Raw genomic sequence first — 26,712 nt, forward strand, 5'->3', positions numbered from 1 at the left:
GCTTTTTATATTACAAAGGACATCAAATATAAAGGCTGATTGGTTGCTAGAGTAAACCCCTCTACTTCTCCCTATTCATATGGACTGCAACGGTCATGCATTAAAAAAAATCTTTGTAGCCCTTGAGCCCGGTAAACATCATAGATGACATTAAATCATATGCATTAATCAGACCCTACCAGAGGTGGGAGATTTAGATATATTACATGGTTTTTCACCTCTACAGGCAAACCCTCCAATTGTCTTCTGAATTTTTTACCTACACAATAAATTCAGATCACAGACTATTTATGGCAGTCTGAAGTTTATGAAGGTTTATAATCGGTTGTAAAACAGACTGTAGACCAGTGATCTCCAACCTGTGGCTCGCTAGTGGTTGCAAAACTGCAACTCCCAGCATGCATCCTGGGGGCTAGTTTGCAACAGCTGGAAAACAGGTTGTAGATCATTTACATCAGGAAAGCCACTGTATATTATCATCAAGCGGCTGCTGCTAAGGGGAGTTGTTCTGATGGACGTTACTACTGAACTCTTATTGTGTGGCTGTATTCACATACTGCAGTACGGATGCGCATATTTTTTTTCTGCGGCGTTTTTTCTTAAAAAAATAAAATTAATTCAACTGTGAAAAAAAGGTTCGCAATGAAGTGAATAGGTTTGACATTTTTACGTTACATTAGTGGTGTCGTTTTGTACTGTGGTACTACTGCAACATGTGAATACACCAGGGATGCACGATGCATCGAAACGGTTTCGATACTGTGCACTCCCAAACGGTTCGATACTGTTATTTCGATACTAAGCCACACAGCTAAGTATAGCAACACATTAATGTATGAGAGCCGGGCTGCGGGTGTGTAATACAGCCATTGCCCCGCTCCTGAGTCCTGACAAGTGCGCGCCGTCCGGATGATGCGATGTGGCCGGCGTTGCACTAAAGAGCGGCGGCACGGAAGACAGGACGTGGCGGGCGCACTACAAAACACTCCCCTGTTCTGTTTTCAGTGCCTGCGCCGTCGCTCATTAGTGCAGCGCCGGCTGCAACACCTCATGCTGACTGCGTGCACTTATTGTCAGGAGCGGGGCAATGACTATTACACATCCGCAGCCCCGCTCTATAACGGCAGAGATCAGGAAAACTTTAATATCCGCCGTTATTCCCCTGAATGCTGCGATTAAAGCGGACTGCAGCATTCAGGGGGAAATGAAAAGGGGGGGGGGGGGTGACCCTTGGATCGCATCACAGGAACCCCTGTGACGCGATTGAGGGCCATACCATATTTCCTGTTAGGGCATACTTAGGTATGTCCTAACAACTGCCTGTGTACTATCCGTATATAGATATATGGCAGTACATTAAAGTGTAACAATAAAGGTAATATTAAATAAAATACACATTTTTTACAATCATCAAAATAAGTCTCAATACATAAAATATACACATATTCGGTATTGGCGCGGCCGTAATAACCTGCACAACAAATTTTTTGGCGTCATTTATGATGTGTACGCTGTAAAAAAACAAAAAAAAAAACGCCTTTCTTTCACTTATTGTGAGGCGCGAGGTGCGATGAATTTAACCTCCACGTGTCTCGCATTAACAGTAATTAACCCCATCATGTACCTCACACATTAACCCATTATGACTGAGAAACATGATGGCGTTAATTACTATTAATGTGAGGCACATTCAAAATTCATCACACCACGTGCCCCACATCAGAAAACGGAAGAACCTTTTTTTTTTTATTACTGATGGCAAAGTATGATTTTGGTATTGAAATTGCAATACTACACAAAGTATCGGTATCAAAGTCCAAATTCTGTTACCGCGACATCCCTAGAATACACCCTTATGGCTTGGAAGAAAACCAAATAGCGGTATACAATTTAAATTGTAAATATATTTTTGACAAATCTACAGCACTTATTGTAAGCATTATAAAATGACCTTATGTGTTATACACAAGATAACATCCAAATAAAAAAAATACATTGCAACGCCGCAAAATAAAAGCCAACAAAACATATCAAACCGCCCTTAAAAAGGAAGCATGAAATGACTATTTTACATACTGAGTCGAATAGAACAGATTGAGGAGAAGTCAAAGGTTAAAAATCTTCCATTATATTGACAACCTATATTCAGTGTGTCAGCACACATTTAAAAGGAGTCTTCAGGGAATTAACACTGATGACCAATGGAAAGGTTATCAATATAAGATCAGTAGGGGGTCCCATCCCCGGCTCAGCAGATTTAAGAAGCAGCGGCACCTTCTCTGAAGAACCCAACACAGCAACGTCTATACATGTGACAGGTACTGCAGAGAACGGACAGCTGCCCCTTTGTTTCGCTGGCGGACCCCCACAGATTATACACTGATGGTCTATGCTATTGATAGGTCATCAATATGCCACCACTGAAACGCATGCAAGGGTAAGTTTGCCTAAAACCTGCCCCCATTATGCCTAAATAATGTATTTTGAACTTGACTAAAACGGGTACTGTTCATTCCAAATAGGAAATTCCAAAATGTAGAATTTCAATTTTTTTTAAAGTCTGATAAAATATTAAAAAAATTAAAAAAAAAGGTTAAAAGTTCTTAAGTCATTCGATGAACTTCAGAGTCCAAATGTCAATAGATTAATAGTCCTCCAGCAAGTAGTTGGGGTTCACAACCAAGTAAAGGTCCTCCTCCTTAGTAACCTCCTCACCTTCTGAGCCTCTCAGGCTAGTCTGTGACAATTCAATCAAGATTTGATCCTGTAAAGCAAGAGGTAAGTTTATAAAATCTTGATTCTTAAAGCACAGAACACACTGTTCCATAATGGCAATGTACTGGGATCAGCACGGATGGACAGTATTGTTACTGTAAGTGAAGAATAAATAAGTCTTAAAGGGTTATTCAATCATCCTATAATCCTTCTTCATTTAAGATTTCAGCTTGATGCCAGTGAATGGGAACAATCTGGCAACAACAGACTGAAAACCCGTGCCAATTATGTCATACTGACAGGTATATAGCTTCTTACAGGAGAGCTCCGATACCACAATAAGGGCTCGTCCACACACAACGGAATTGAAGCAGAAAATTTCTGCAGCAGTTCCGTTGAAAGTCAGAGACTTTCTACTGCCGCAAAAACGCACCATTTCCGTGGTTTTTTTTACGGCAGAAAATAGTGCGTATTTTGCGGCGTTTTTGCCAATGTTAGGAGATGGAGAAATGTCCTCTGAAAAACACAGCAAATCTGGCCACTTTCCGCATCAGGAATTGACGTGCTGCGGTTTGAAAAATACGCACCGCAGGTCAATTTCTGCTGTGAATTTTTATGCAGCGTGTGGATGAGATTTGTGGAATCTCATCCATTATGCTGCAACTGTATTCTACTGCGTTTTTTCCGTCCGAAAAAAACACGGCAATTCCGCGTGTGGACCAGCCCCAAAGCAGCTGATTGGAACGCGTTTTCTAACTCTAATGTAAACAAGACTTCCATTCACTAACAGCAAGTAGAGATCTTGAATTATTTAAATGATATATTAGCAAGTTGCAGAACATTTAATTATATTATGATTAAAATTCATATGCATAAAACCTCCTTTATAAGACTGGAGCAAAACAAGCAGGCTGTACTCGTCCTGACTCTTCAGTCTTAAAGAACAATAGAGGGAAAATTGGGCCATGTACAGATGTAGCCATCTTTATCTGTTCTCTTAAAGAGGCTCTGTCACCAGATTTTGCAACCCCTATCTGCTATTGCAGCAGATCGGCGCTGCAATGTAGATTACAGTAACGTTTTTATTTTTAAAAAACGAGCATTTTTGGCCAAGTTATGACCATTTTTGTAGTTATGCAAATGAGGCTTGCAAAAGTACAACTGGGCGTGTTTAAAAGTAAAAGTCCAAGTGGGCGTGTATTATGTGCGTACATCGGGGCGTTTTTAATACTTTTACTAGCTGTGCGCTCTGATGAGAAGTATCATCCACTTCTCTTCAGAACACCCAGCTTCTGGCAGTGCAGATCTGTGACGTCACTCACAGGTCCTGCATCGTGTCGGACACATCGGCACCAGTTGATTCTGCAGCAGCCTCGGCGTTAGCAGGTAAGTCAATGTAGCTACTTACCTGCAAACGCTGATGCTGCTGCAGAATCAACTGTAGCCTCTGGTGCCGATGTGTCCTCGCTCGTCTGACACGATGCAGGACCTGTGAGTGACGTCACAGCAGTGATCAGGCAGAAGCTGGGCGTTCTGAAGAGAAGTGGATGATACTTATCAGAGCGCCCAGCTAGTAAAAGTATTAAAAACGGCCCGATGTAAGCACATAATACACGCCCCGATGTACGCACATAATACACACCCACTTGGACTTTTGCAAGCCTCATTTGCATAACTACAAAAATGGTCACAACTTGGGCAAAAATGCTCGTTTTTTAAAAATAAAAACGTTACTGTAATCTACATTGCAGCGCCTATCTGCTGCAATAGCAGATAGGGGTTGCAAAATCTGGTGACAGAGCCTCTTTAATGCTTTAAATATGCAGTGCCAAGAAACTTTAATTTGACGTTTACAATGACTTTTCAATGGCTTTTGTTGTGTGATGTCACCCTGCAGGAAGTTATCAGTCAAGATAAACTTGGCTACATCTGTAGTGGATGGAAGATATAAAGTTCCCCATCTTTGGAAAAAGACCTCACCCTGTTTAGCAAATACTAAAACCAATCTTCTAGTTATTATAAGCTGATGGGTGAATGGAGAATCATGGATTGCACATGTCATTGGTGACAACATACCGTATGTGGCTGCCATCCTAACATTGGGGTAGTTATACAACTTTTTCCAAACTTCTATACTGCAAATCTGCCTAGTTACACCGGGATGAACCAATACATAACTAGGCAGGTTCACGTATGGAAGTCTACGGACTGCAGCTGTAGCCCCGGCTTTGTCTGTAGAATACATATTATAAATCACAAAAGATTCCAGCACATTTACTCACATAATGAACAAGCCTGTGAATCACTTTCTCAATTATTTGCTTGCGGTTAACGAGTTCTTCTTCAGAGTCAATATCTGATTCAATCTCCTTCAGGTACCAGTTAATAAGTTCACTTTTCTTCTGGGAAGATTCATCCTCATCTGTATAGAGCAAATATAAAAAAAGATTCAAAATCCGACCATCCCAGTATGAGGTTGAATACATTTATATTTCTTATAGCGGTGAAGGAGGGGGCGATACCGACCTTCCATCTTCCTCAGTTGCAGAACCAACAAGTTAGAGATTCGCCTGTATTCTGTAAAGCTGAGACGCAGGGAAGGTTTCGCTACTGTCTCCATAGGTTCGCTGTCTACGTGGCCAATAATACCATTCACATGACCATTGGGTATTGCGGCATCATCTAAAAAGACAAAAATAATTTAGTAGAGAGTAAGCCTCAAGTCAACGCCTGCAGAAATGAGGGAACGGAGAACCAGATCTCACCATTCACACCTTCCTGAGGCTCCACTCCCATTTCTTCGTCCTGATCCAAGTTCACATCTGGAGTCTCAACTCGGATTATAGACTTGTTTAATAACCGGAAAGCTTCTTTCACATGTTTTGGATGTACCTGCGGTGAAGGAGAATACATCAGAACGTGCATATTTTGCTTTAATTATATTATGGGATAATGAGGTGTGCTAAAATGGGAGCAAAGCTGAAATGATTATATTATGGAATTGCTACTTAACCCCTTCCTGGTACGTTACAGCCGACACATCACTGTAATAGCGACCGCGGCATCTAAAGCGTTAGAAAGAGGGGTGCATCCCCCTCTGACAGCCCATCGCCCCCCAACCCCCGCGACGTGATTGCGGGTTACCGATGGTTGCTTGGGTGCCCAATGAAGGCTCCCAAGTCTTGCTGGCTTAAGTCCCCTAGGGGAACTAATAAAAAAAAAGTAAAAATAAGTTAAATAAAGTTTTGTCTTTTTTTTTATGTACAAAAAATTTATTTTAAGTAGAAAAAATTTCCCTTTTTCACTGTAAAGCACTGTCAAAATAATTGGATAAACATAATTGGTATCGCCGCGCATTTAAACGTCTGAACTATTACAAAGTTATTTAAAATGCACGATGAACGCCGTAAAAAAAAAACAAAACCAAAGCAAAACGCCAGAATCGCTGTTTTTCGGTCACCTCAACTCCCACAAAAAAATGGAATATTGATCAAAAACTTGCATATATCCCAAAATAGTACCATTAAAAACGACAGCTCGTCCCGCAAAAAAATATGCCCTTCTACGGCTCAATCGAATGAAAAATAGAAAAAAGTTTTGGCTCTCAGACTTTGGCGACACAAAATAAATTTTATTTCTTAATTAGTTTTATCCTTGTAAAAGTAGTAAAATATAAAAAAAAAATAAACTATATAAATTTGGTATCGCCGTAATTTTATTGACCTGCAAAATAAAGTTAACATGTCAAGTTAATTGCACGGTGAACGCAGTAAAAACGAAGCGCAAAATAACCATGAAGGAATCAGTTTTTTTAATTTTTCCAGCCCACAAATAATTTTTTCTCCGTTTCCCAGTACATCATGTGGTTCACTAAATGGTGCCATGAAACACGACAACTTGTCTCGCAAAAATCAAGCCCTCATAAGACTATATCGACGGAAAAATGAAAAAAGTTATGGCTTTTGGAAGGTGGGGAGGAAAAAATGAAAATCTGAGTTAAGAATCTGGTTAAGTTATACAGTGAAGGATGGGTTTACTATGAAACTACATTAACAGCGTAGGTTCAACTTTAGTGAGACAAATGAAGTCGAACCTTACCTTGCATCTTGGGGAATTGCATACACAAAACAGTCCCTATTAAACTTCTATTATTGGAATAGAGAAGGGAAAAGGCGGTGAAATCAGATTCCCTTCACCTAGCACAGGGTGTTTTATCACTGCCTAGATCAGATGCTCCAGACAATTTTGCAAGGAATTGCCGGAGAGATAGATGTTCCTGTCCTTGTATCATTCCTGCACATAACAGAAGTATTAGTCTGAGTCTACACGGGGCGGATACGCTGCGTAAAAGCACGCCGCATAACCGCCTTGTGCGCCGCAGGGAATTCCAAGCAAAAAACTGCACCAAACTGATGTCGGCTGCGAAAAACTGCAGCACTTAGCCGTTTCATCCCAGGAGACCACTGCAGCCTGTGATTGGCTGCAGCGGCGCTCACCCATGAAGTTTCATCCCAGGAGGCGGGCCCTCTAAGGTCACCCAGGCTGGCCTCCTGGGATGATGTTTCATCTGAGGTGACCGCTGCAGGCTGTGATTGGCTGCAGCGGTCACATGGGATGAAACGTTATCCCAGGAGGCCGTGCTGGAGGGAGGAACACAGACTTCTGCGTATTAGATTTTGAATTTTTCTGAGTTGCGTTTTTAGCGGCGGAATCGCTGCGAACCGGCCACAAAAAAACACAACTTCTATTTGTTGCGCGTTTTACCTCCCTGTGAATTCAATGGGGAAAACCTGCAACAAATAAGCAGCGTTTATGTAAATACAATGGACACGCTGCGGAATAAAATTCTGTGGAGATTTGTTTTATCTCATCCACTTTGCTGCAGATTTTCCGCAACAAATCCCGTTGCAGAAAAGCTGCAGTATTTACACAACGTCCTTATGGTATAGGATCACATTAGACAATAAAAATGGTGGTCCCACCACACATTCCCTCTGCACCCATTCAAATAGAGAAGCAACCACGAGGAACATGGTTGCATCAAGGACACAAGAGTGGGAGCCGCTCTTTGCAGTAGCTTTGTGCTCCGGCTAGCAGGATGGGGGACATCCGCATAGCCCTACTGGGTGTATGGAAAGGGATTTATCCTGTAGGGACAATCCCTTTACAGTTCTTGTTACATAATGACGCAGATCCTCACCTCATCGCTGCAGTGCATTCGTGCCATTGCCTCAGACAGACGGATCATGCTCTCAAGCTGTCTAACAGTAATCCTCCATGCAGATTTGGTGACACCGGACCCATCTCTCTGACGCAGACGCTTGTATTGTTCCACTATGAAATTCTCCGAATCTTTAGAGATCTGTTTGAAAAATAAAGAATCTGGTAAGCTAAAAGCAAGTAAGAAATCAGCAGTCACTAGGCAGGGATTTATTTATTGCTATACTTACTTTGGGCTTAAACTGGCGGGCAAAGAGCAGATATCGACGGACTTCATCCAGGGTGTAGACTCTGTCAATAGACTCTTCAATTCTAGAGTGGAGATCCACAATACGTCGAGCAATGGCGTAATCTGTCACCTGAAAAAAAAACGAAAAACCTCAATAGTTAAAGGTAACGAGAAGTCGCCAGAAGTTTGTTTCTGGATATTTACATGATTAACATTAAAATCCTGTAATCTCAAGTTATTTTACCTGCTTGCAAAAGACTATAAAGACCTTTCTTACAGAACAGTGAGGCCAGGCACGTGAGAAATACAATGAGCCTCAAAAATTTCCATCCAAAATAGAAAAAAAATTTAAAATTTAAAAATCGAGGCACTCACCCGACTTGGCAATGAATTTCTTTTTATTCAGGATCTTGGTCTAAATGATGCGGAGTAAGCCTACGGCCGGTTCGCGTGCAAACACGCTTTGTCAAGGGCCTTACTCCGCGTCATTTAGACCAAGATCCCGAATAAAAAGAAATTCATTGCCAAGTCGGTGAGTGCCTCGATTTTTGCTATTTTGGATTTCAAGTTGTACGTGCTGTAGCCCCCCGTGAGCATATTGTCTGCCATGATCCTTCAGTGTGAATAGTGCCAATGTGAACCTCCACTCAACCATCAATTTCTGGTTTAACAGTGCCAGTCCCTTTTTCCTTCTTTCTTTAATTAACTCAAAACTTTCCTTGATGCCCACTATATTAACTAGCCATAAATGCTGGCAAATGGAAAAAAAATATATATAAAAAAAAAAAAAAAAAAAATCACTGAAAAAGCTTTCTATAATACTTCGTATTCCAGTTTCTTTCAAGATCTATGCTTGCTCTTGTCATTAGTGAATGTAAAGAATAATATTTCCATTCACTGAGAGCAAGCAGTGATCTTAAAAAAGGAAAACCGTAAGGGACAAAAATACATTACTAATAAAAGTAGTGAATACGTAAATCTAACATTGGAACAGAAGCGGTTACCTCGTTACATTCGTCAACCAGGATGAAGAAAAGGTCAAATCTGGACATGATCGGAGCAGACAAGTTAACATTTTGTTTTAGGGACTTCGACCTCTCATAACGACCTCCAACTGGATTTGCAGCGGCCAAGATGGATGTCCTTGCATTCAGTGTGGCCTGGCGTAAAGGAAGGATAAGTCAGAGAAGTCCCATACGGCTTGTACTAATGGCTGTGTCCCTGCACAGTGATCCGAGGACCAGAATGCTTACCTTCACACCAGCTTTAGTGATTGAAATGGTTTGCTGTTCCATAGCTTCATGAATTGCCACTTGGTCCTTGAGGTCCATCTTGTCAAACTCATCAATACAACATACACCCTGAAAAAGTAATCATCCTTTAGTTGTCAAATACAGGAGCCTAGTTACAGATGTTACAGATGTTCTCTATGGTCCCCATGCAGGGGCTTCCATTAATGACGGCCGGCCTCCTATGGGAGCGCGATGACGCTGATATTCCTCGTAGGCCAGTAGTAGATTGTGAAGGACCTACCATATAGTGAACATATTCTGTATTATTAATCAGAATGTGACAAGATTATTGGGTTCGTTTTGAGAATACTTCATGGGGCTATTTTTGTCGTCATGTCAGATTCAGGATTTCTGGACCGTTGGGGTCAGGACAAATGAAATTTGAATGTACGTATTACTACATGGTTCGTTAACTAGAACAATTTTGTAGAAGCAGGAAACAAATCCAGAGCACTCACATTGTCGGCCAACATCAATGCTCCAGCCTCTATCACAAACTCGTGAGATTCTTCATCTCTCACTACGGCCGCAGTCAGACCCGCAGCACTGGAAGCCTTGCCGCTTGTGTACACTGCCCGAGGACTGAACTCCTCCACATGTCTGGTGGTGGAAACAAACACAAATAAATCTAAACTGTATATTTTTAAGAGTTGTTGCATGGGACTATAAAAAACTATTTTCTGTTAATTTTCACATAAAGCGCAACCGTCTGACAAATAAACTCAGTTTTCAAATACAATTCCACTTGGAAGCGTTACGTGCCATCTCCCAGCCATCCAATGGGATTCATGGTGATGGAGATCATGGAGGCCCATTCACCACTCCCTGAACCCCGTTTGGAGTGGGCTCATCCGCTGAGCCCGCTCTGTACGCAGCGGGTGTCAGCTGTGTATTATAGCTGACACCCAGGACTAACAGCCAGGAACAGCGATCGCACTGTTCCTGGCTGTTTAACCCCTTTGATGCTGCGGTCAAGCACTATCACAGCATCTAAGACGTTACAAACAGGGGGAGGCCCCCCTCTGACAGCTCATCGGCACCGCAAAGCGATCAGTGGTGCCAATGGTTGTAATGAAGGCCCCCAGGGCTGCCCTTCTTCATCCCGTGTTAAGCCATGTCTCTGGCACAGCTAAACAGGAGTCTGTAAAAATGACAATATACTGCAATACATTAGTAGGTATTGTAGGAGCAATCTAACTTTCTCTGGCTCATGTCCCCTGGGGGGGGGGGGGGGGAAAGACTAATGAAATGTGTAAAAAAAAAAAAGTTCAATAAAGTTTTTAGTAGAGTAAAAAAATAAATAAAAAAAAAGTTAGTTAACCCCTTAGTGACTAAGCCTGTTTTGGCCTTCAGGACCAGCCCCATTTTTGAAAATCTGACATGTGTCACTTTATGTGGTAATAACTCCAGAATGCTTTTACCTATCCAAGCGATTCTGGGATTGTTTTCTCGTGACATGTTGTACTTTATGATACTGAAAAAATTTTGTCATTAAATTCAATATTTATTTGTAAGAAACGCCAAGATTTAGAGAAAATTAGCAAAAATTAGCATTTTTCTAAATTTTAATGTATTTACTTGTAAAACAGATAGTAATACCACACAAAATACATACTAGTTTATATTTCCCATATGTCTACTTTATGTTTGCGTCGTTTTTTGAACATTCTTTTATTTTTCTACTACGTTACAAGGCTTAGAACTTTAGCAGCAATTTCTCATATTTTCAAGAAAATTTCAAAAGGCTATTTTTTCAGGGACCAGTTCAGTTCTGAAATGGCTTTGAGGGCCTTATATATTAGAAAGTCACCATAAATCACCCCATTTTGAAAACTGCACCCATCAAAGTATTCAAAACCACATTCAGAAAGTATTTTAACCCTTTAGGCGTTTCACAGGAATTAAAGCAAAGTAGAGGTGAAATTTACAAATTTCATTTTTTTTCTTCAAAAATTCATTTGTAATAAATTTTTTCTGTACCACAGAAGGTTTTACCCAAGAAATGCAACTCAAGATTTATTGCCCAGATTCTGCAGTTTTTAGAAATACCCCACATGTGGCCCTAGCGCGGTCATGGACTGGAACACAGGCCTCCGAAGCAAAGGAGCACCTAGTGGATTTTGGGCCTCTATTTTATTAGAATATATTTTAGGTACCATGTCAGGTGTGAGGAGGCCTTGTGCTGCCAAAACAGTGGAAACACCCCAAAAGTGACCCCATTTTGGAAACTATACCCCTCAAGGAATTTATCTATGGGTATAGTTAGCATTTTGAACCCACAGTTTTTTTGCTAAATTTATTTGAATTAGTATGTGAAGGTGAAAATCTACTTTTTTTGTGAAAAAATTAGGAAATTTTAAATTTTTACAAGGAATAAAGTAGAAAAAACACCCCAACATATGTAAAGCAATGTCTTCCGATTATAGCAATACCCCATATGTGGTAATAAATTGCTGTTTGGACCCACAGCAGGCCTCAGAAGAGAAGGAGCACCATTTGGATTTTGGATTTCTGATTTTGCTGGAATAGTTTTCAGTGCCGTGTCGCGTTTGCAATGCACTGGAGGGAAGAAAACCGTGGAAACCCCCCAATAGTGACCCCATTTTGGAAACGATACCCCTCAAGGAATTTATCTATGGGTATAGTTAGCATTTTGAACCCACAGTTTTTTTGCTAAATTTATTTGAATTAGTATGTGAAGATGAAAATCTACTTTTTTTCTGAAAAAAGGTAGCCATTTTTAATTTTTACAAGGAATAAAGGAGAAAAAGCGCCCCAACATTTGTAAAACAATTTCTCCTGATTACGTAAATACCCCATATGTGGTAATAAACTACTGTTTGGACCCACACCGGGGCTTAGAAGGGAAGGAGCGCTATTTGGCTTTTGGAGCTCAAATTTAGCTGGAATGTTTTTGGGTGTCATGTCGAATTTGCCCCTGAGAGACTGAAACAGTGGAAGCCCCACAAAAGTAACCCCATTTGGGAAACTACACCACTTAAGGAATCTATCTAGGGGTATAGTGAGCATTTAGGCCCCACACGTCTTTTGCAGAATTTATTAGAATTAGGCCGTGAAAATTAATATCAACATTATTTCCACTAAAATGTTGAATTTTTTCAATTTCACAAAGGATAAACGAGAAAATGCACCCCAACGTTTGTAAAGCAATTTCTCCCGAGTACGGCAATACCCCACATGTGGTCATAAATGTTTTTTCATTAGAAAGTAATTAACCCTTTACGAACTGATTCATGTTTTGCTTTTTCGTTTTTCCTCTCCGCTTTCCAAGAGCCACTACTTTTTTATTTTTCTGTCAATAGAGCGGTGTGGGGGCTTATTTTTTGCGGGACGAGTTGTCGTTTTTATTGGTACCATTTTTTGGTACGATGCCATATCGGTGGACATAAACGGCTGTTTGGGCACACTGTAGGGCTCAGAAGGGAGGGACGCCATTTGGCTTTTGGAGCGCATATTTTGCTTGGTAGTAGCTCTGGCGTTTTGCTGGTATTTCAGTTTATAATGTTGGGGCACATGTAGGCTGGGCAGAGTACATCATGGCATAATAAGAGGGTATAATAATGGGGTAAATAAATAATAATCCACAGATCTGTGGCCGGTGTCGCACTTATAAATGGCGCCCGATCTTATCCACTTTTGGAACACTCTGCACATTTTGCATCGCCATAATCTGGGAGCCGGAACTTTTTTTATTTTTTCACCACCGGAGCCGTGTGAGGGCTTATTTGTTGCGGGAAAATCTGTAATTTTCATTGGTACCATTTTGGGGTACATGCGATTTTGTTGATCACTTTTTATTCAATTTTTCGGCAAGCAAGGTGACCAAAAACCATCAATTCTGACAATGATTTTTATTTATTTTTGACAGCGTTTACCCTGGGCTATAAATGACTATTATACTTTATTCTGCGGGTCGGTACGATTACGGCGATACCATTTGTATATACGTTTTTTTATGTTTTGCAGCGTTTGCGCAATAAAATAACTTATTTAGAAAATAATGTCTTTTCTGTGTCACCGTATTCTGAGAGCCATAACTTTTTTATTTTTCAGTCAAAAAAGCTGTGTAAGGGCTTGTTTTTTGCGGGACGGGTTGTAGTTTGTATCGGTACAATTTTGGCGTACATGCGACTTTTTGATCACTTTTTATTACATATTTTGTGAGGGGTGGTGACCAAAAAATAGTGATTCTGGCATTGTTTTTCGTTTGTTTTTTTTGCGGCGTTCACTGTGCGGGAAAAATAATATTATAGTTTTATAGTTGGGGTCGTTACGAACGCGGTGATACCAAATATGTGTACTTTTTTTTTACGTGCTCATTTTTTTTCCTATAATGAAAGACTTATTGTAGGAAAAAAAAGCAGTTCTTGTTTATATCACTTATAACTTTTATTTTTACACTTTTTTTAAAACATTTTTATTCTTTTTTTTACTTTTTTCACTTGTCCCACTAGGGGACACTTAGACTTGCAGCTCTGATCGCTGCTGGAATACATTACACTACACACGTAGTGTAATGCATTTCAACTGTCATTGTGACGTGACAGTCACACTGACCGGAAGCCTACGACGACCACCCTCGGGGTGGTCCTCATAGGCTTCTGTACATGGCAACCCGGAAGCCATTGTCTGGCGTCCGGTTGCCATGGGTACCATCGCCAGCCCCCGTGATTTCACATGGGGGCTGCCGATCGGCACTAAAGACCTTAATTGTGGCGTTCAAAATCGAGCGCCGCAATTAAGGGGTTAACTGCCGATATCAGCGGCGACAGGCCGCTGATCGGCAACGGGGAGAGCAGGGCTAACACCCTGCACAGTTAACCGCCGCTGCGGTGTAGCGCCGCGCGGCGGTTAACTGTCAAAGCAATGACGTAACTGTACGTCAAGGTGCGCGAACTCACTGCTCACCATGACGTACAGTTACGTCATGGTGCGTTAAGGGGTTAAAGAACAACACTTCTCATTTTTCCTCTGAAGTATGTAAAAAATTGGTATCGCTGCGTCCGTAAAAGTCAGAACGATTAAACTATAGCATATATAACGCGTACGGTGAACACCGCAAAACTAAAAAAATATGCACCAGAATCGGTTTTTTGGTCATTTCATATCTCACAAAAAAGTAAATAAAAAGTGATCAAAAAGCCTCATGTGGCCCAAAATGGTACCAGTCGAAACTACAGCTCGCCCCGCAAAAAATAAGCCCTCATACCGCTCAATCCACGTAAAAATTAAAAGTTATGGCTCTCAGAATGTGGCGACAAAACACACATTTTATCTTTAGTTTCTTCCTTGTAAAAATAGTAAAACATAAAAAAAACAATATAAATTAAGTATCCCCGTAATATTGACTGGTAGAATAAAGAACCATTACAGAACATGCCGTTATCTGCGCCACAAAATGACTGTACAAGGTTCAAGGTCGCTTGTTGCTGTGTGCAAAATTATGAAACACTTTACACCGGGAATGTTACTGGTTTATTGCAGCAAGAGATTTAAACTCCTATAAACAGGGAAAAGATAGGCAAATGTGTCTGCTTGTGCAGCAACATGAGGATCATCGTTACATAATTATTATGAGGATCATCGTTACATAATTATTATTCAGAAGTCCGGGATAGCTGAGTGACAAACCCTGGCAGCCATATTGTCACTGAGCTTTACCAGAAACCTCTAAACAGAATATTAGACTTCACACAACTCAAGGAATTTGTAAAAAAAAAAATTTGCGCGTTATTCCCATCTATGGTATGTCCACGGGATATGCCATAAACGTCTGATAGATGCGTGCCACCTAACCCACATCCAGGTGATAAATAAATGGAGAGGTGGTCACGCATGTGCTTGGTTCTCTTCATTCATTTTGTTAGCTGCCTCACCAGGCAGGACAAGGGTCAGGTTACCCCCATTCTGGAGATGGATTCTCTGGGTCCCGCATCCATTAGACATTTGTGGCTTATCCAATGGATATTCTATAAAGGTCTTAGATGGGAATACCTCTTTGACATAAGATCAGCAGTGATTTCTGAGCAGTACTCACTTGAGGAACTGACTCTTGGCTGTACTTGGATCTCCAACAATGCACAGATTAATGTCGCCACGCAGTGACGTGCCCTCCATGGTGGTCTTTGGAACGCCGCCAAACAGCATAAGCAAGATGCCTCTCTTCACCTCGTCATTGCCTAGACCGGGGATAAGAGAAATAGGATTAAAGTGATATAGATAGACTCACCAAATCCTCAGAAGATGTACAAGGTTGGACTTGCTTACCATGCACAGTAGGGAAAAGGCTGGTGCACAGGTTGTGGTACAGATTTTTGTCTTGGCTCATTTCAAACACCTTCTCCCATTCCTTCGCAGACATCTGGTTCTTGATGCTCTCAGCAGTCATGTCTTCTTCATGAAGATCTTTGCCACCGAACTGAAACAAGGTATGAAGTATCTTCTGGTCAGATTCTAAATATATCACTCTCGTAGCTGGAGTATATTTTACTTTCTGGCGCCTCTTAATTAGGCGCCAGTTACTCCAGCGATATTCATATTAAAGGGTAACTAAACGTTCAACAAACTTCTGACATGTCACAGTGATGTGTCAGAAGTTTTGATCGCTGGGGGATCTGAGCACTGAGAACCCCACCGATCGCTAGAACGAAGCGGCAGAAGCGCCTGTGCGAGCGCTGAGCGGCTTGCTTTCTGTTCGGCTTTTCTCGGAGAGCCGAGCAGTTGGTATATGGACTCAATAGAAAGTCTTTGAGCCCGTACAACGCTACATCGGCTTTCCGAGAAAGGCCGGACACTAAGTGGCTCAGCTTCTCCCACTTTTTAGCGATCGGCGGGGGGCTCACTGCTCAGACCCCCAGTGATCAAAACATCTGACATGTCAAAAATTTGTTAAACGTCTACTTACCCTTTAAGACGGACTTATGAAACGCCAGTCTTAATAAACCTCCCCCATTTGTCTGATGGGTATAACTTCACATGTCAAGTGTTATGAATCAAAGGATAACCATAGAATAGCCCAAATCCTACAAGGGTGTTTTAATATAAGTAAATGGATCTTTGTGGATTTGTTATGCTTTCTGTAGAGGTAAAAATAACAGAACTGCTAGCAGAGACTAGCTCCCAGGATTTTAACTGCATGCTTCGCTATTCTTCTCTGATAAAAATCCAAGATGCTAGATAGAGCTGGTAAAGGACATACATATAGGCATCTACTTGAAGAAACAATTGTCTACCCACCCTCTTTGTGTCACTCACCCTGGGGTTTGTAGGAGCCACATAGCAAGCAAGGAAAACTAGTCTGTAAGACAAATCTCTAACTCCAAGGGCGCGGAGACCACGGACTCCTTCAGCTTCATAGCCCTCAACTCCTCCAACCCGGGAACTGGTCTCGGCACGAACACCTGTGAGGAACATGATTGGTTATTTTAACAATCTAAACGTCACACTGCGATCCTTTAGCGGAGATCTGTTTAGAAGGAACACGCAGGTTGATCACTGCTGGTGCTTTTTAACTGTCTTGCTGCAAATGTAATATTACAAGAAGATGAGAATAACTTATAGCTAAATCACCAAGTGATGTAACTTTTATTTTTTTAGTATGGAATAGCACAGTAGACTAAACTATTCCATACAAGGGAATCCTGTAAAAAAAAAAAAAAAAAAAAAAGAAGAAGAAGAATACAGCGCGCTATACATTTTTTAAATGGAATGGCGTACCTCACAGGCATATAACGTATACGTCATGGGCTTTTTAATAGCTTTTCATGGTGTATACATTAAACCGATACAATTATAGTCTATGGGTGACGGACACGTTAAACAGATGCCTAATCGTGGCATCAGTTACCAAGACTATAATTGTGTCAGATTAACGTATACGTCACAAATTCTTTTTCCGGAAATCAATGTAGGGGTGTACGGACTCAATAGAAAGTCTATGAGCCCATACTCCGCTACATCAGTTTTCCAGAAAAAAACCGAACAGAAGCGAAGAGGCTGAGAACTCACACGAGCACTTCTGCTGCTTCATTTTAGCGATTGGTGGGGGTCTCAGTGCTCGGACCCGCACCAATCAAAACTTCTGACATGTCACAAGTTTGTTGAACGTTTAGTTACACTTTAAATTCTAGATGATGCAATTCTCTAATACATTGTTGTACCACAAAAGCATATGCAAGCTTTTAATTCCATCTATCAAGGATTAACCCGTTAATGACCGGCCCATCGTGTTTCTACGTCGGTCACTAACGGGCCTTATTCCGATGCCATAGACTTTTTACGTTGCGGCATCGGAATAAGTAAACAGAGCAGGGAGCTGTCAGATCTCCCTGCTCTCAGCTGCTAGAGGCAGCTGAGGGCTGGGAGCGTCCCTGCTCTGCCGGGTGAGATCGATATTAGTATCGATCTCACACGTTTAACCCCTCAGATGCGGTGCTCAATAGCGAGCACCGCATCTGAGTGGTTTTGGAGAGGGAGGGAGCTCCCTCTCTCTCCCACCGACACGATCGCCGAGTGTCTGTGTCTCTAATGGCAGCCGGGGGTCTAATAAAGGCCCCCAGGTCTGCCTGGAGCGACTGCCTGCTAGATCATGCCGGAGGCATGACCTAGCAGATGCCTGTCTGTGTTAAACGGACAGGCAGTAATACACTGCAATACAGAAGTATTGCAGTTTATTATAAATGCGATCGCAGAATCGCATATTATAGTCCCTTAATGGGACTAGTAAAAAAGTGAAAAAAAAGTTTAATAAAGTTAATTTTAAAAAAAATGTGAAAAAAAATGAAAAACCCAGCTTTTCCCCTTACAAAATGCTTTACTATTAAAAAAACAAAATAAAGTTAAAAAGTTACACATATTTGGTATTGCCGCGTCCGTAACGACCCCGACTATAAATCTATTACATTATTTAACCCGCATGGTGAACGCCGTAAAAAAATTAATAAAAAACTATGGAAAAATTGCTGTTTTCTGTGAATCCTGACTTAAAAAAAATGTGATAAAAAGTGATCAAAAAGTCGCATCTACTCCAAAATGGTACCAATAAAAACTACAAGTCGTCCCGCAAAAAAAAAAGCCCTCATACAACCGCATCGGCGAAAAAATAAAAACGTTACGGCTCTTCAAATATGGAGACACCAAAACAAATAATTTTGAAAAAAAAAGCGTTTTTGCTGTGTAAAAGTAGTAAAACATACAAAAACTATACAAATTTGGTATCGTTGCAATCGTAACAACCCGCTGAATAAAGTTAGTGTGTTATTTATACCACACGGTAAACAGCGTAGATTTAGGACGCAAAAAAGAGTGGCGAAATTTCAGATTTTTTTCTATTCCCCCCCAAAAAAAGTTAATCAATAAATAATATGTACCTAAAAATGGTGCTATTAAAAAATACAACTTGTCCCGCAAAAAACAAGACCTTATACAGCTATGTCGACGCAAAAATAAAAAGGTTATAGCTCTTGGAATGAGACGAAGGAAAAACTTAAAAAATAGCTTGGTCATTAAGGGGTTAAAAAAGGAGTTAATCTGAAAAGAGAATACCTTGAAAAATATAGTACAATATGACAGCATACAGGAAACCATGTACAAATAACTTAACAGCATAGATATCAATTAGCTGGACTCTGACACAAGAGCAGAAATAGATGATATCCAAGCTATTCACGTCACGTTCTCATTAGCCGGGTTATCTTTAGAGATCACAAAGCAGTTACCTGGTGTAGAAAGCTGAGAGACATCAGGGACAACAATAAGACACCCTGTAAAATCACATCTGTCCCCAGCCTGGCATGACTCAACAGCTTCTGCACGTAAAATAACTTCAAGGCTGCGTGGGATACTGCCACGTGGAAGCTCGGCCTGGGTTTCCTGTACACGAACCTGCAAATACAAGATAAAAAAAAAAAATCAATTGTCAGCGATCATACACTAAAATATACTAACATATGCTGCAGCAGGTAAAATATGAAAGGCCTAACATTTTTAAAGGTATTCTTCACTATTGGTAGTTCTGGACCCATATCTTAAAGAGGCTCTGTCACCAGATTATCAAGTCCCTATCTCCTATTGCATGTGATCGGCGCTGCAATGTAGATAACAGTAAAGTTTTTGTTTTTTTTAAAAAACTATCATTTTTGCCCAAGTTCTGAGCAATTTTAGATTTATGCAAATGAGCTTTTCAATGGACAACTGGGCGTGTTTTCTCGTTTTACCAACTGGGCGTGTATTGTGTTTTTACCAACGGGGCGTTGTGAATAGAAGTGTATGACGCTGACAAATCAGCATCACACACTTCTCATCGTTCCCACCCTGCTTCTTTCACTGCAGACACACAGCATGACGTCACCCACAGGTCCTTCAACCTTTACGTCGGAAGAGAGAAGACACATCAGTTCCAGGCGTCATAGGATACAGTTGAATTTGCAGCAGCATCACCATGTGCAGGTAAGCATAGCAAACTCCCTAGAGACGAGCATATTAACCTTTTGGACGCCTGGAGCCGATGTAACTTCTTTGTCCGACGCCAAGGTTGAAGGACCTGTGGGTGACGTCACGCTGTGTGTCTGCAGTGAAAGAAGCTGGGTGGGAACGATGAGAAGTGTATGATGCTGATTTGTCAGCGTCATACACTTCTATTCACAACGCCCAGTTGGTAAAACGAGAAAACACGCCCAGTTGTACATTGAAAAGCTCATTTGCATAAATATAAAATTGCTCATAACTTGGGCAAAAATGATCGGTTTTCAAAAAAACAAACTTTGCTGTTATCTACATTGCAGCGCTGATCACATTCAATAGGCGATAGGGATTTGATAATCTGGTGACAGAGCCTCTAACTAAATTTTGGTCCTTCTCAGAATCCATCCTTCAAGGGGTTGTCAAGGATTAGAAAAACATGTCTGATGCTTCCTTTCAAAATCAGCAGCACACCTGTCCATGGATTGTAGCTCACGTCCATTGAAGCAAATGGGTCTAAGCTGCAATACCACACACAACCTGTAGACAGGTATGGCGCTGCTTTTAGAAGACAGCTGTTCGTGTTTTTCTAATCCTGTACTTGAGTACATCTCAGAATACATCACATGACGGTATAAGGATACCGGATAGGGCATATAGCTAGGGCTGCTCTAAAGCAGACTCCCACTCATAACCAAATCACATCACTATTTAACATTACCTTTTGGAAATCAACAAATCTAGACTTGTTGGTGTCGAGCATAAACCTCCTCCTGTTGGCGCACACAGGGTTCCTGCAAATACTGGGCTGTGTGTACTTGAACTGTTGCTCCACATCTTTAACCAGCGTCTGACAATCCAAACACAAGAAGGTGCCGCTGACTAACTCTGGATGCACCGGATGAGTCCGCACCACCTGACCACTGATCCTCATCAGAGATCCGATGCGAGGTGTGGTCAGCTCTCTGATCCTGTAAACATATTAACAATTAGGGGATATTTTTGCATTAATGGTGACCGCAGATTTTAGCTGTAAATAGTAGACCAGGGTTATACACAAACTTTTCTTCATGTCATCACCCCCTCTTACCAATGATAAGAGAAATGGTGCAGGAAGATGAACAGTTCCGCGTCTTATCCCCCCTTGTGCCTAACAAGGCCATTTATCAATTACGTATTGGCAACTGGATTTCAGATATTTTTGGTCTATTCAGTTCTACACATAGACCAGTGTCACGTATGAACTCTCAACATTTTTAACTTTTATTTTGACGAGGTGTTGTGTATTTCAGGCTCTGCTTGAGCACATGGCTGGGACTGTAATCCGCTGCGGATTGCCCACCCAGAAAACCTGCAGCACTCCCGCCGCATGTGAATAAAGCCGAACTCATTAGATGAATCTGTTGTAATGGAGAATACATGAAAGGAAAATCAAGTCGGACACATTATGGCATGAAGGGACAGTTAATTGACTGCAAAACTAGAAAAATGGCTAAAGACGGAGTTCAAACTTCACAGATTTTCTATGCGGATTTTACCCTTAGCCAGGGGCGTAGCTAAAGGATCATGGGCCCTGGTGCAAGAATTCAGCTTGGGTCCCCCTACACCACTGCTATGCCCAGCCGTCTTGCCCGACAAACCCCATGAATGCCCCCACAGTATAAAGCCCCCCACAGTGCAAATATCAGACACAACTTTCTTACTTGTGTCTGGTTGCCAGGTCTTGGAAGGATAGATAAAACTCCTTATTCTGCGGAACATTGCCGTGGTCTCTCGCAAAGGCCCGGACCGCTCTGCACAGGTACGGGTAGACTCTGCGGAGGAGAGGTCAGTGTGAACGATTGGTCCATCAGACATTGTGCAGGTCCTTAGGTCACATCGGCAGCCTCACCTGTAAAACTCCTCTTGGACCGTGGTCGCCAGCTGCTGGTTGAACTGTTCCACGTCCTGGAAGCTGACGAGCAGCGTGTTCCTCTCAGGGCGGATCAGCTCCTCCGCTTCATTCTTATACTTCAATTCTCCATCAGGATTTTGAAACCTAAAGTTTATACACGAAGAATCGTATTAATGCCATTTATAGAAATGGCCGATGAACATATTAGGACTACTGTTAAAACATTAAGCGTATTTTGTTATTGGGACTGATTAGCTGGTTCTTTATCTGGGAGAGTTGTGACCGATGTCAGAAGAGGTTCTGTTATTGGACTTTGAGGATGCATTAACACACACCGGTCTTGGTTTTATTAGGTTACATTCACACGTGCCAGATTTGTTGCAGACATTTCTGTGACTGTCCCGTTCATCTGAATGGTGCCTGCAGGAATCTGTTCACATGCAGCGGAAACAGCCCCCATGCACACAACCGTATTTTTGCTGATAAATTGCAGACCCGTTCTTTTCTATGGCCCCGTGCACACGACCGTGATTTACAAGGATCTGTGCGGAGTAGGGTTGCACGATGCATCGAAACGGTTTCAATACCGTTATTGCATGTATTTCGATACTAAGCTTTGCGGCCGCACAGCTAAGTATAGTAACACACGAATGTTGTTAGAGCAGGTATACATACGGCTGTGTATTACAGCCATTGCCCTGCTCCTGACAAGTGCACGCGCGCGGTCAGCATGTGATGCGACCTGCGCTGTATTAATGAAAACCGGTACTGAAGACAGAACATGACGGGCGCTCTGCAAAACATCCCCATGTTCTGTCCTCAGTGCCTGCGCCACCGCTCATTAGTGCAGCGCCAGATGCATCACCTCATGCTGATCGCGCGCGCACTTGTCAGGAGCGGGACAATGGCTGTATTACACAGCCGCAGCCCCTCTCTAACGTCAGAGAAACCTCCGACCACAAACACTATTCTCCTGGGAAAATGAGAAGGGGGATGCCCTTTGGATGCATCACAGGGAATCCATTGAAGGACCCCAGGGCTGTCTGACCATACTTAGGTATGTCCTAACAACTGTCTATGTACTATCGGTACACAGGCTAATGTACTGGCATATACTTATCCAAATGTTGTCCAATATGACTGAGGAACATGATGGTGTTAATTACTATTAATTTGAGGTACATGAAGGCTCAAAATTCATCACACCTCGCGCCTCACATCAGAAAATATAAGAACTTTTTTTTTAAAATTATTATTATTGTTGTTGGCAAAGTATCATTTGGCATCGAATATCTCAATACTACACAAAGTATCGCTATCGAAGTCCAAATTCTGGTATCATGACAACCCTAGTGCGGAGGACGCAGAAACTCAAGACAAAGTTTTTTTTTACAGTTTGGATTTGCAGATTCACCAATACCGGTGAATTGTTGTGGACCCTCGAGTCCGGATAACACACGGGTGCACAAGTTTTGCGGTCTGACAAATCACAACGGACCAGTGGTTTTGCGGACCACAAAACCAGTATGGTCGTGTGCACGAGGCCAAAAGGGAACTGATTTTCAGTTGCAAAAAATTACGCATCAAGTCTGCCCCGCGTCAATATACCCGAAAATAAACTGTTCTAGTAAAAAGTGCCTCCGTTTTTTCATACCCCGGCTTTTTTCATCATCCAGATCCATGACAGAACAGACAGGCTCTACCCATTGTGGCTTTTCCTTACTAAAAAATATTATTTTCACTAGTAGCGGTGAAACATTAAATTGGTATTTCTAATGATTGAATCTAAGATAATCCATAATATTCTGACCGGTTGGGCTCCAAACACAGGGATCCGTGCCAATCCTGAGAATGCAGGTGTCGCAGCACTAGTTTAGCACATGCAGAACATTCACTGTTTTTCCATCCCCATCAAGGCTCCAGGACAGCTATTATTAGTGCTCTTGCACACGACGGAGAACGGGCCGTGAACAATGGTTTGGGTCGGCTGGATTTCCCGGCTCGATCGCGGTACAGGTGAACGGGACTCCTGGCCTCAGACATTTTATGATGCTGGGAGTCTCTGCCTCCCCGCATTTTTCACGGCCCGATCTCGGTCACTTATACAGGAAACTGCATTCAAGTGAACGGGGCTGTGCTGTAGTTCCCTGCACAGCAGTGACTAAGAGCGTCGCTCTGTAGGAAAAAAACAGTGAAGAGGCTAAACTAGTGCTGCAATATGCCCGCACTGTCTGTGGCGTAAAATATACTTTAAACTCTAGAAGAGCTGACGTCCCATTCATAAGCATCACGCTTTAGTTGAGTGAATTACATAATACACGTTTTAGTATAAAGGGTATATAGTCACACACAACAGATTTGTTGCAGAAATTTCCGAAATTAAAAATCCATGCATTTTGCAGCATTGGCATAAATATCAGCAGTGCCCATTCAGATCATTATTCCGTTAGAATATTTAGGGTCTGTTCACACGCACAAGTAAAAACGTCTTAAAATGACAGCGCTGTTTTCAGAGAGAACAGATTCTGATTTTCAACCACTCCAAAAACGGCTCAAGAAGTGACATGCTCCTTTTTACAGCAAAAAAACGCCCCATCTGAACAAAACACAGTTTTTCCCATTGAATTCAATGGGCAGATGTTTGTAGGCGTTTAGCCACCGTTTTTCCAGGCATTTACATCCTGATCTACGCCTGAAAACAGAGCTTGTGAACATACCCTTATTGTGTTTTCTTATGGTTGCTTTTGGTTTTCTACAACCGCATTAAATCGCGGTAAAAACGTATGTAGTTGGATGCGGTTCTAACCACAACGCATGAATGGACCTGTAAGGTTATGTTCACACGGCAGCGTCCGTAACGGCTGAAATGACGGGGCTGTTTCCAGGAGAAAACATCCCCGTCATTTCAGCCGTAACGGCATGTGCAGGCGTTCGAACGCCGCGTCCATTACGGCGGTAACTGGAGCTGGTTTTCCATGGGGTCAATGGAAAACGGCTCCATTTACATCTGAAGAAGTGACAGCCACTTCTTTGGCGCGGGCGTCTATTTACGCGCCGTCTTTTGACAGCGGCGTGTAAATATACGCCTCGTGTGAACAGACAAACGTCAGCCCATTGCTTTCAATGGGCAGATGTTTGTCAACGCTTTCAAGACGTATTTTCAGACGTAATTCCAGGCGTAAAACGCCCGAATTACGTCCGTAAATAAGCCGTGTGAACGTACCCTAAGGGATATTTTAGCTGTGCATTTAGAACGAGAATTAAATCAGCGAGCTGCGTTACCTGCCATCCCAATATTTAACCCCTTCACTGCCAGGGACAATAGCAAATCAAATAGAAGGGCTAGAGCCTAGATCTTGGCATCATATTAAAGCCCAAATTATAAGACCAGGAACAAAGGTCCCAGGGCATAACACTGCAGTGCAGTCAACAAATGAAATCAGCCTAAAATTTGTAATTATGGGTCCATAACATCATGTGAATAATGCGGATACAGTGGAAATTTGCATAAACAATTGCGCAAAACATCCATCGAAAAGATTTATCAAAATCAGTGCAAAGGAAAAAAGTTAAATTACTAATAGCAACCAATTAGAACGCTGCTTTAATTTTCTAAACAGCCTCTGACTGGTTGCTATGGCCAATTATTCCACTTTTTTTTTTTATAAATCTTCCCATTTTGCAAGTTACGCTCTAGACCGGTGGAAGAAGGATTCCCAGCGGCAGGCGGGCCCCATGTCGTGTAATATCTGGTCAGTACGATCAGAAATGTACGCCTTAGGCCTTGTTCACACAGTGCAGATTTTGCATGCAGGGTTTTTTTTTTTTTAAAGCCAGAATTGGATCCAGGAGGGCAGACCTATAAGGCTTTACTTTATATATTTCTTCTGTTTGGGTTCCATTTCCGGCCTAAAAAAACACATGCAAAATCTGCACCGTGTGAACAAGGCTCAGCCGGTAGATTAGTAACAGTCAGACACGCAGCAGCTTTTATTATATGCAGTTAGTAACACGGAAACATTAAAAAGCAGCAAAGGAGCGGAGTTATAAGAAACTTTTAGAGCTGCAATTAAAGTTTTAAAAATGAAATTCATCTCTGCACCCCAAAATTACATGGGGTCTTCTCTAATTAGGGCAATACATCTATATTACTCTGGTTGGGTAAGGCCAGTCACACCCCCCAACCTTCCAATAGGGTAACTGAGGAAAGCATGCAAATCCATCTGAGACAGTCAGGTGATCCTAGAGAGCCAATCAGTGAGATTTATAGCTGTTTTATATAAAGCGTAGGATTCAGGAGTATGAGGGGCAGTTCAGTGTTACACCTAGAGCGATGAGGGAACAATTCGACATTAGCGCATCACTGGGCAAAATGTAAACAAGTGGGTACAAAACGGGGAAAAGTAACCCATAGCAACCAATCAGACTGCCGCTTTCATTACCTAGAGCAGGCTGAGAAGATGAAAGCTGCAGTCTGATTGGTTGCTACGTGTCTACACTTATATATAGTAAAACGATCCGGAGGTGTATGTTATATGATGGAAGTCTGCGCCGCTCAGTGCTGGGAAATTATATGCGAGAACGGAGCGGCATGAGGACGGTTATATGACGGGGAATGGGAAGCCAGCCGATATATGTGGAAGTTGGTCCAGGCACACTCACTCCTCTAAGAAGTCCTGGAAGAGTTTCTGGCACTTCTCCGCCACCTCATCCCTGACTTGCGGGGCAACTGCGGTCGCGGTGTTCGCGTTGGGCTCGACTACGTCCATTTTCCGCTTGGTTCTAACGAGATACGCCGCTTCCTGTTCGCTGTGGGACAACGCTGGAGTTTCGCGCCAGTCGAGATCACGTGTCCAGTTTCGCGCCAGTCACAGCCAATGGAA

At 42.0% G+C, this 26,712-nt stretch overlaps 1 protein-coding gene across 2 annotated transcripts; it reads right to left on the reverse strand.

Moving 5' to 3' along the window:
• Positions 1-26,712, reverse strand: MCM6 (minichromosome maintenance complex component 6). Of its 2 annotated transcripts, none has more exons than XM_075829230.1 (17): positions 26,492-26,712; positions 21,827-21,973; positions 21,639-21,749; positions 20,657-20,906; positions 19,194-19,359; positions 16,732-16,877; positions 15,745-15,895; positions 15,515-15,656; positions 9,915-10,056; positions 9,418-9,525; positions 9,169-9,324; positions 8,166-8,294; positions 7,916-8,077; positions 5,490-5,607; positions 5,242-5,397; positions 4,998-5,137; positions 1-2,764 (listed from the first exon to the last, which is right to left on the reverse strand). In XM_075829230.1, exons 1-17 carry the CDS (start codon positions 26,596-26,598, stop codon positions 2,645-2,647), a joined length of 2,451 nt encoding a protein of 816 aa, XP_075685345.1. In that variant the 5' UTR covers positions 26,599-26,712; the 3' UTR covers positions 1-2,644. The 2 variants fall into 2 exon arrangements, with proteins under 2 accessions (XP_075685345.1, XP_075685344.1); XM_075829229.1 differs by having other exon boundaries at positions 2-2,764; positions 5,481-5,607; positions 26,492-26,711.

This window comes from Rhinoderma darwinii, chromosome 6 (genome assembly GCF_050947455.1).
Source record: "Rhinoderma darwinii isolate aRhiDar2 chromosome 6, aRhiDar2.hap1, whole genome shotgun sequence".
NCBI lineage: Eukaryota > Metazoa > Chordata > Amphibia > Anura > Rhinodermatidae > Rhinoderma > Rhinoderma darwinii.

Excerpts from the sequence above, each read along its gene's own strand:
- MCM6 (XM_075829229.1), bottom strand. The coding sequence starts at position 26,598 with ATGGACGTAGTCGAGCCCAACGCGAACACCGCGACCGCAGTTGCCCCG. Across the intron at positions 16,878-19,193 it reads CTCTCAGCTTTCTACACCAG|GTGTTCGTGCCGAGACCAGT; the intron begins GTAACTGCTTTG and ends TGTTCCTCACAG. Across the intron at positions 9,526-9,914 it reads CATTGATGTTGGCCGACAAT|GGTGTATGTTGTATTGATGA; the intron begins GTGAGTGCTCTG and ends TTACTTTTTCAG.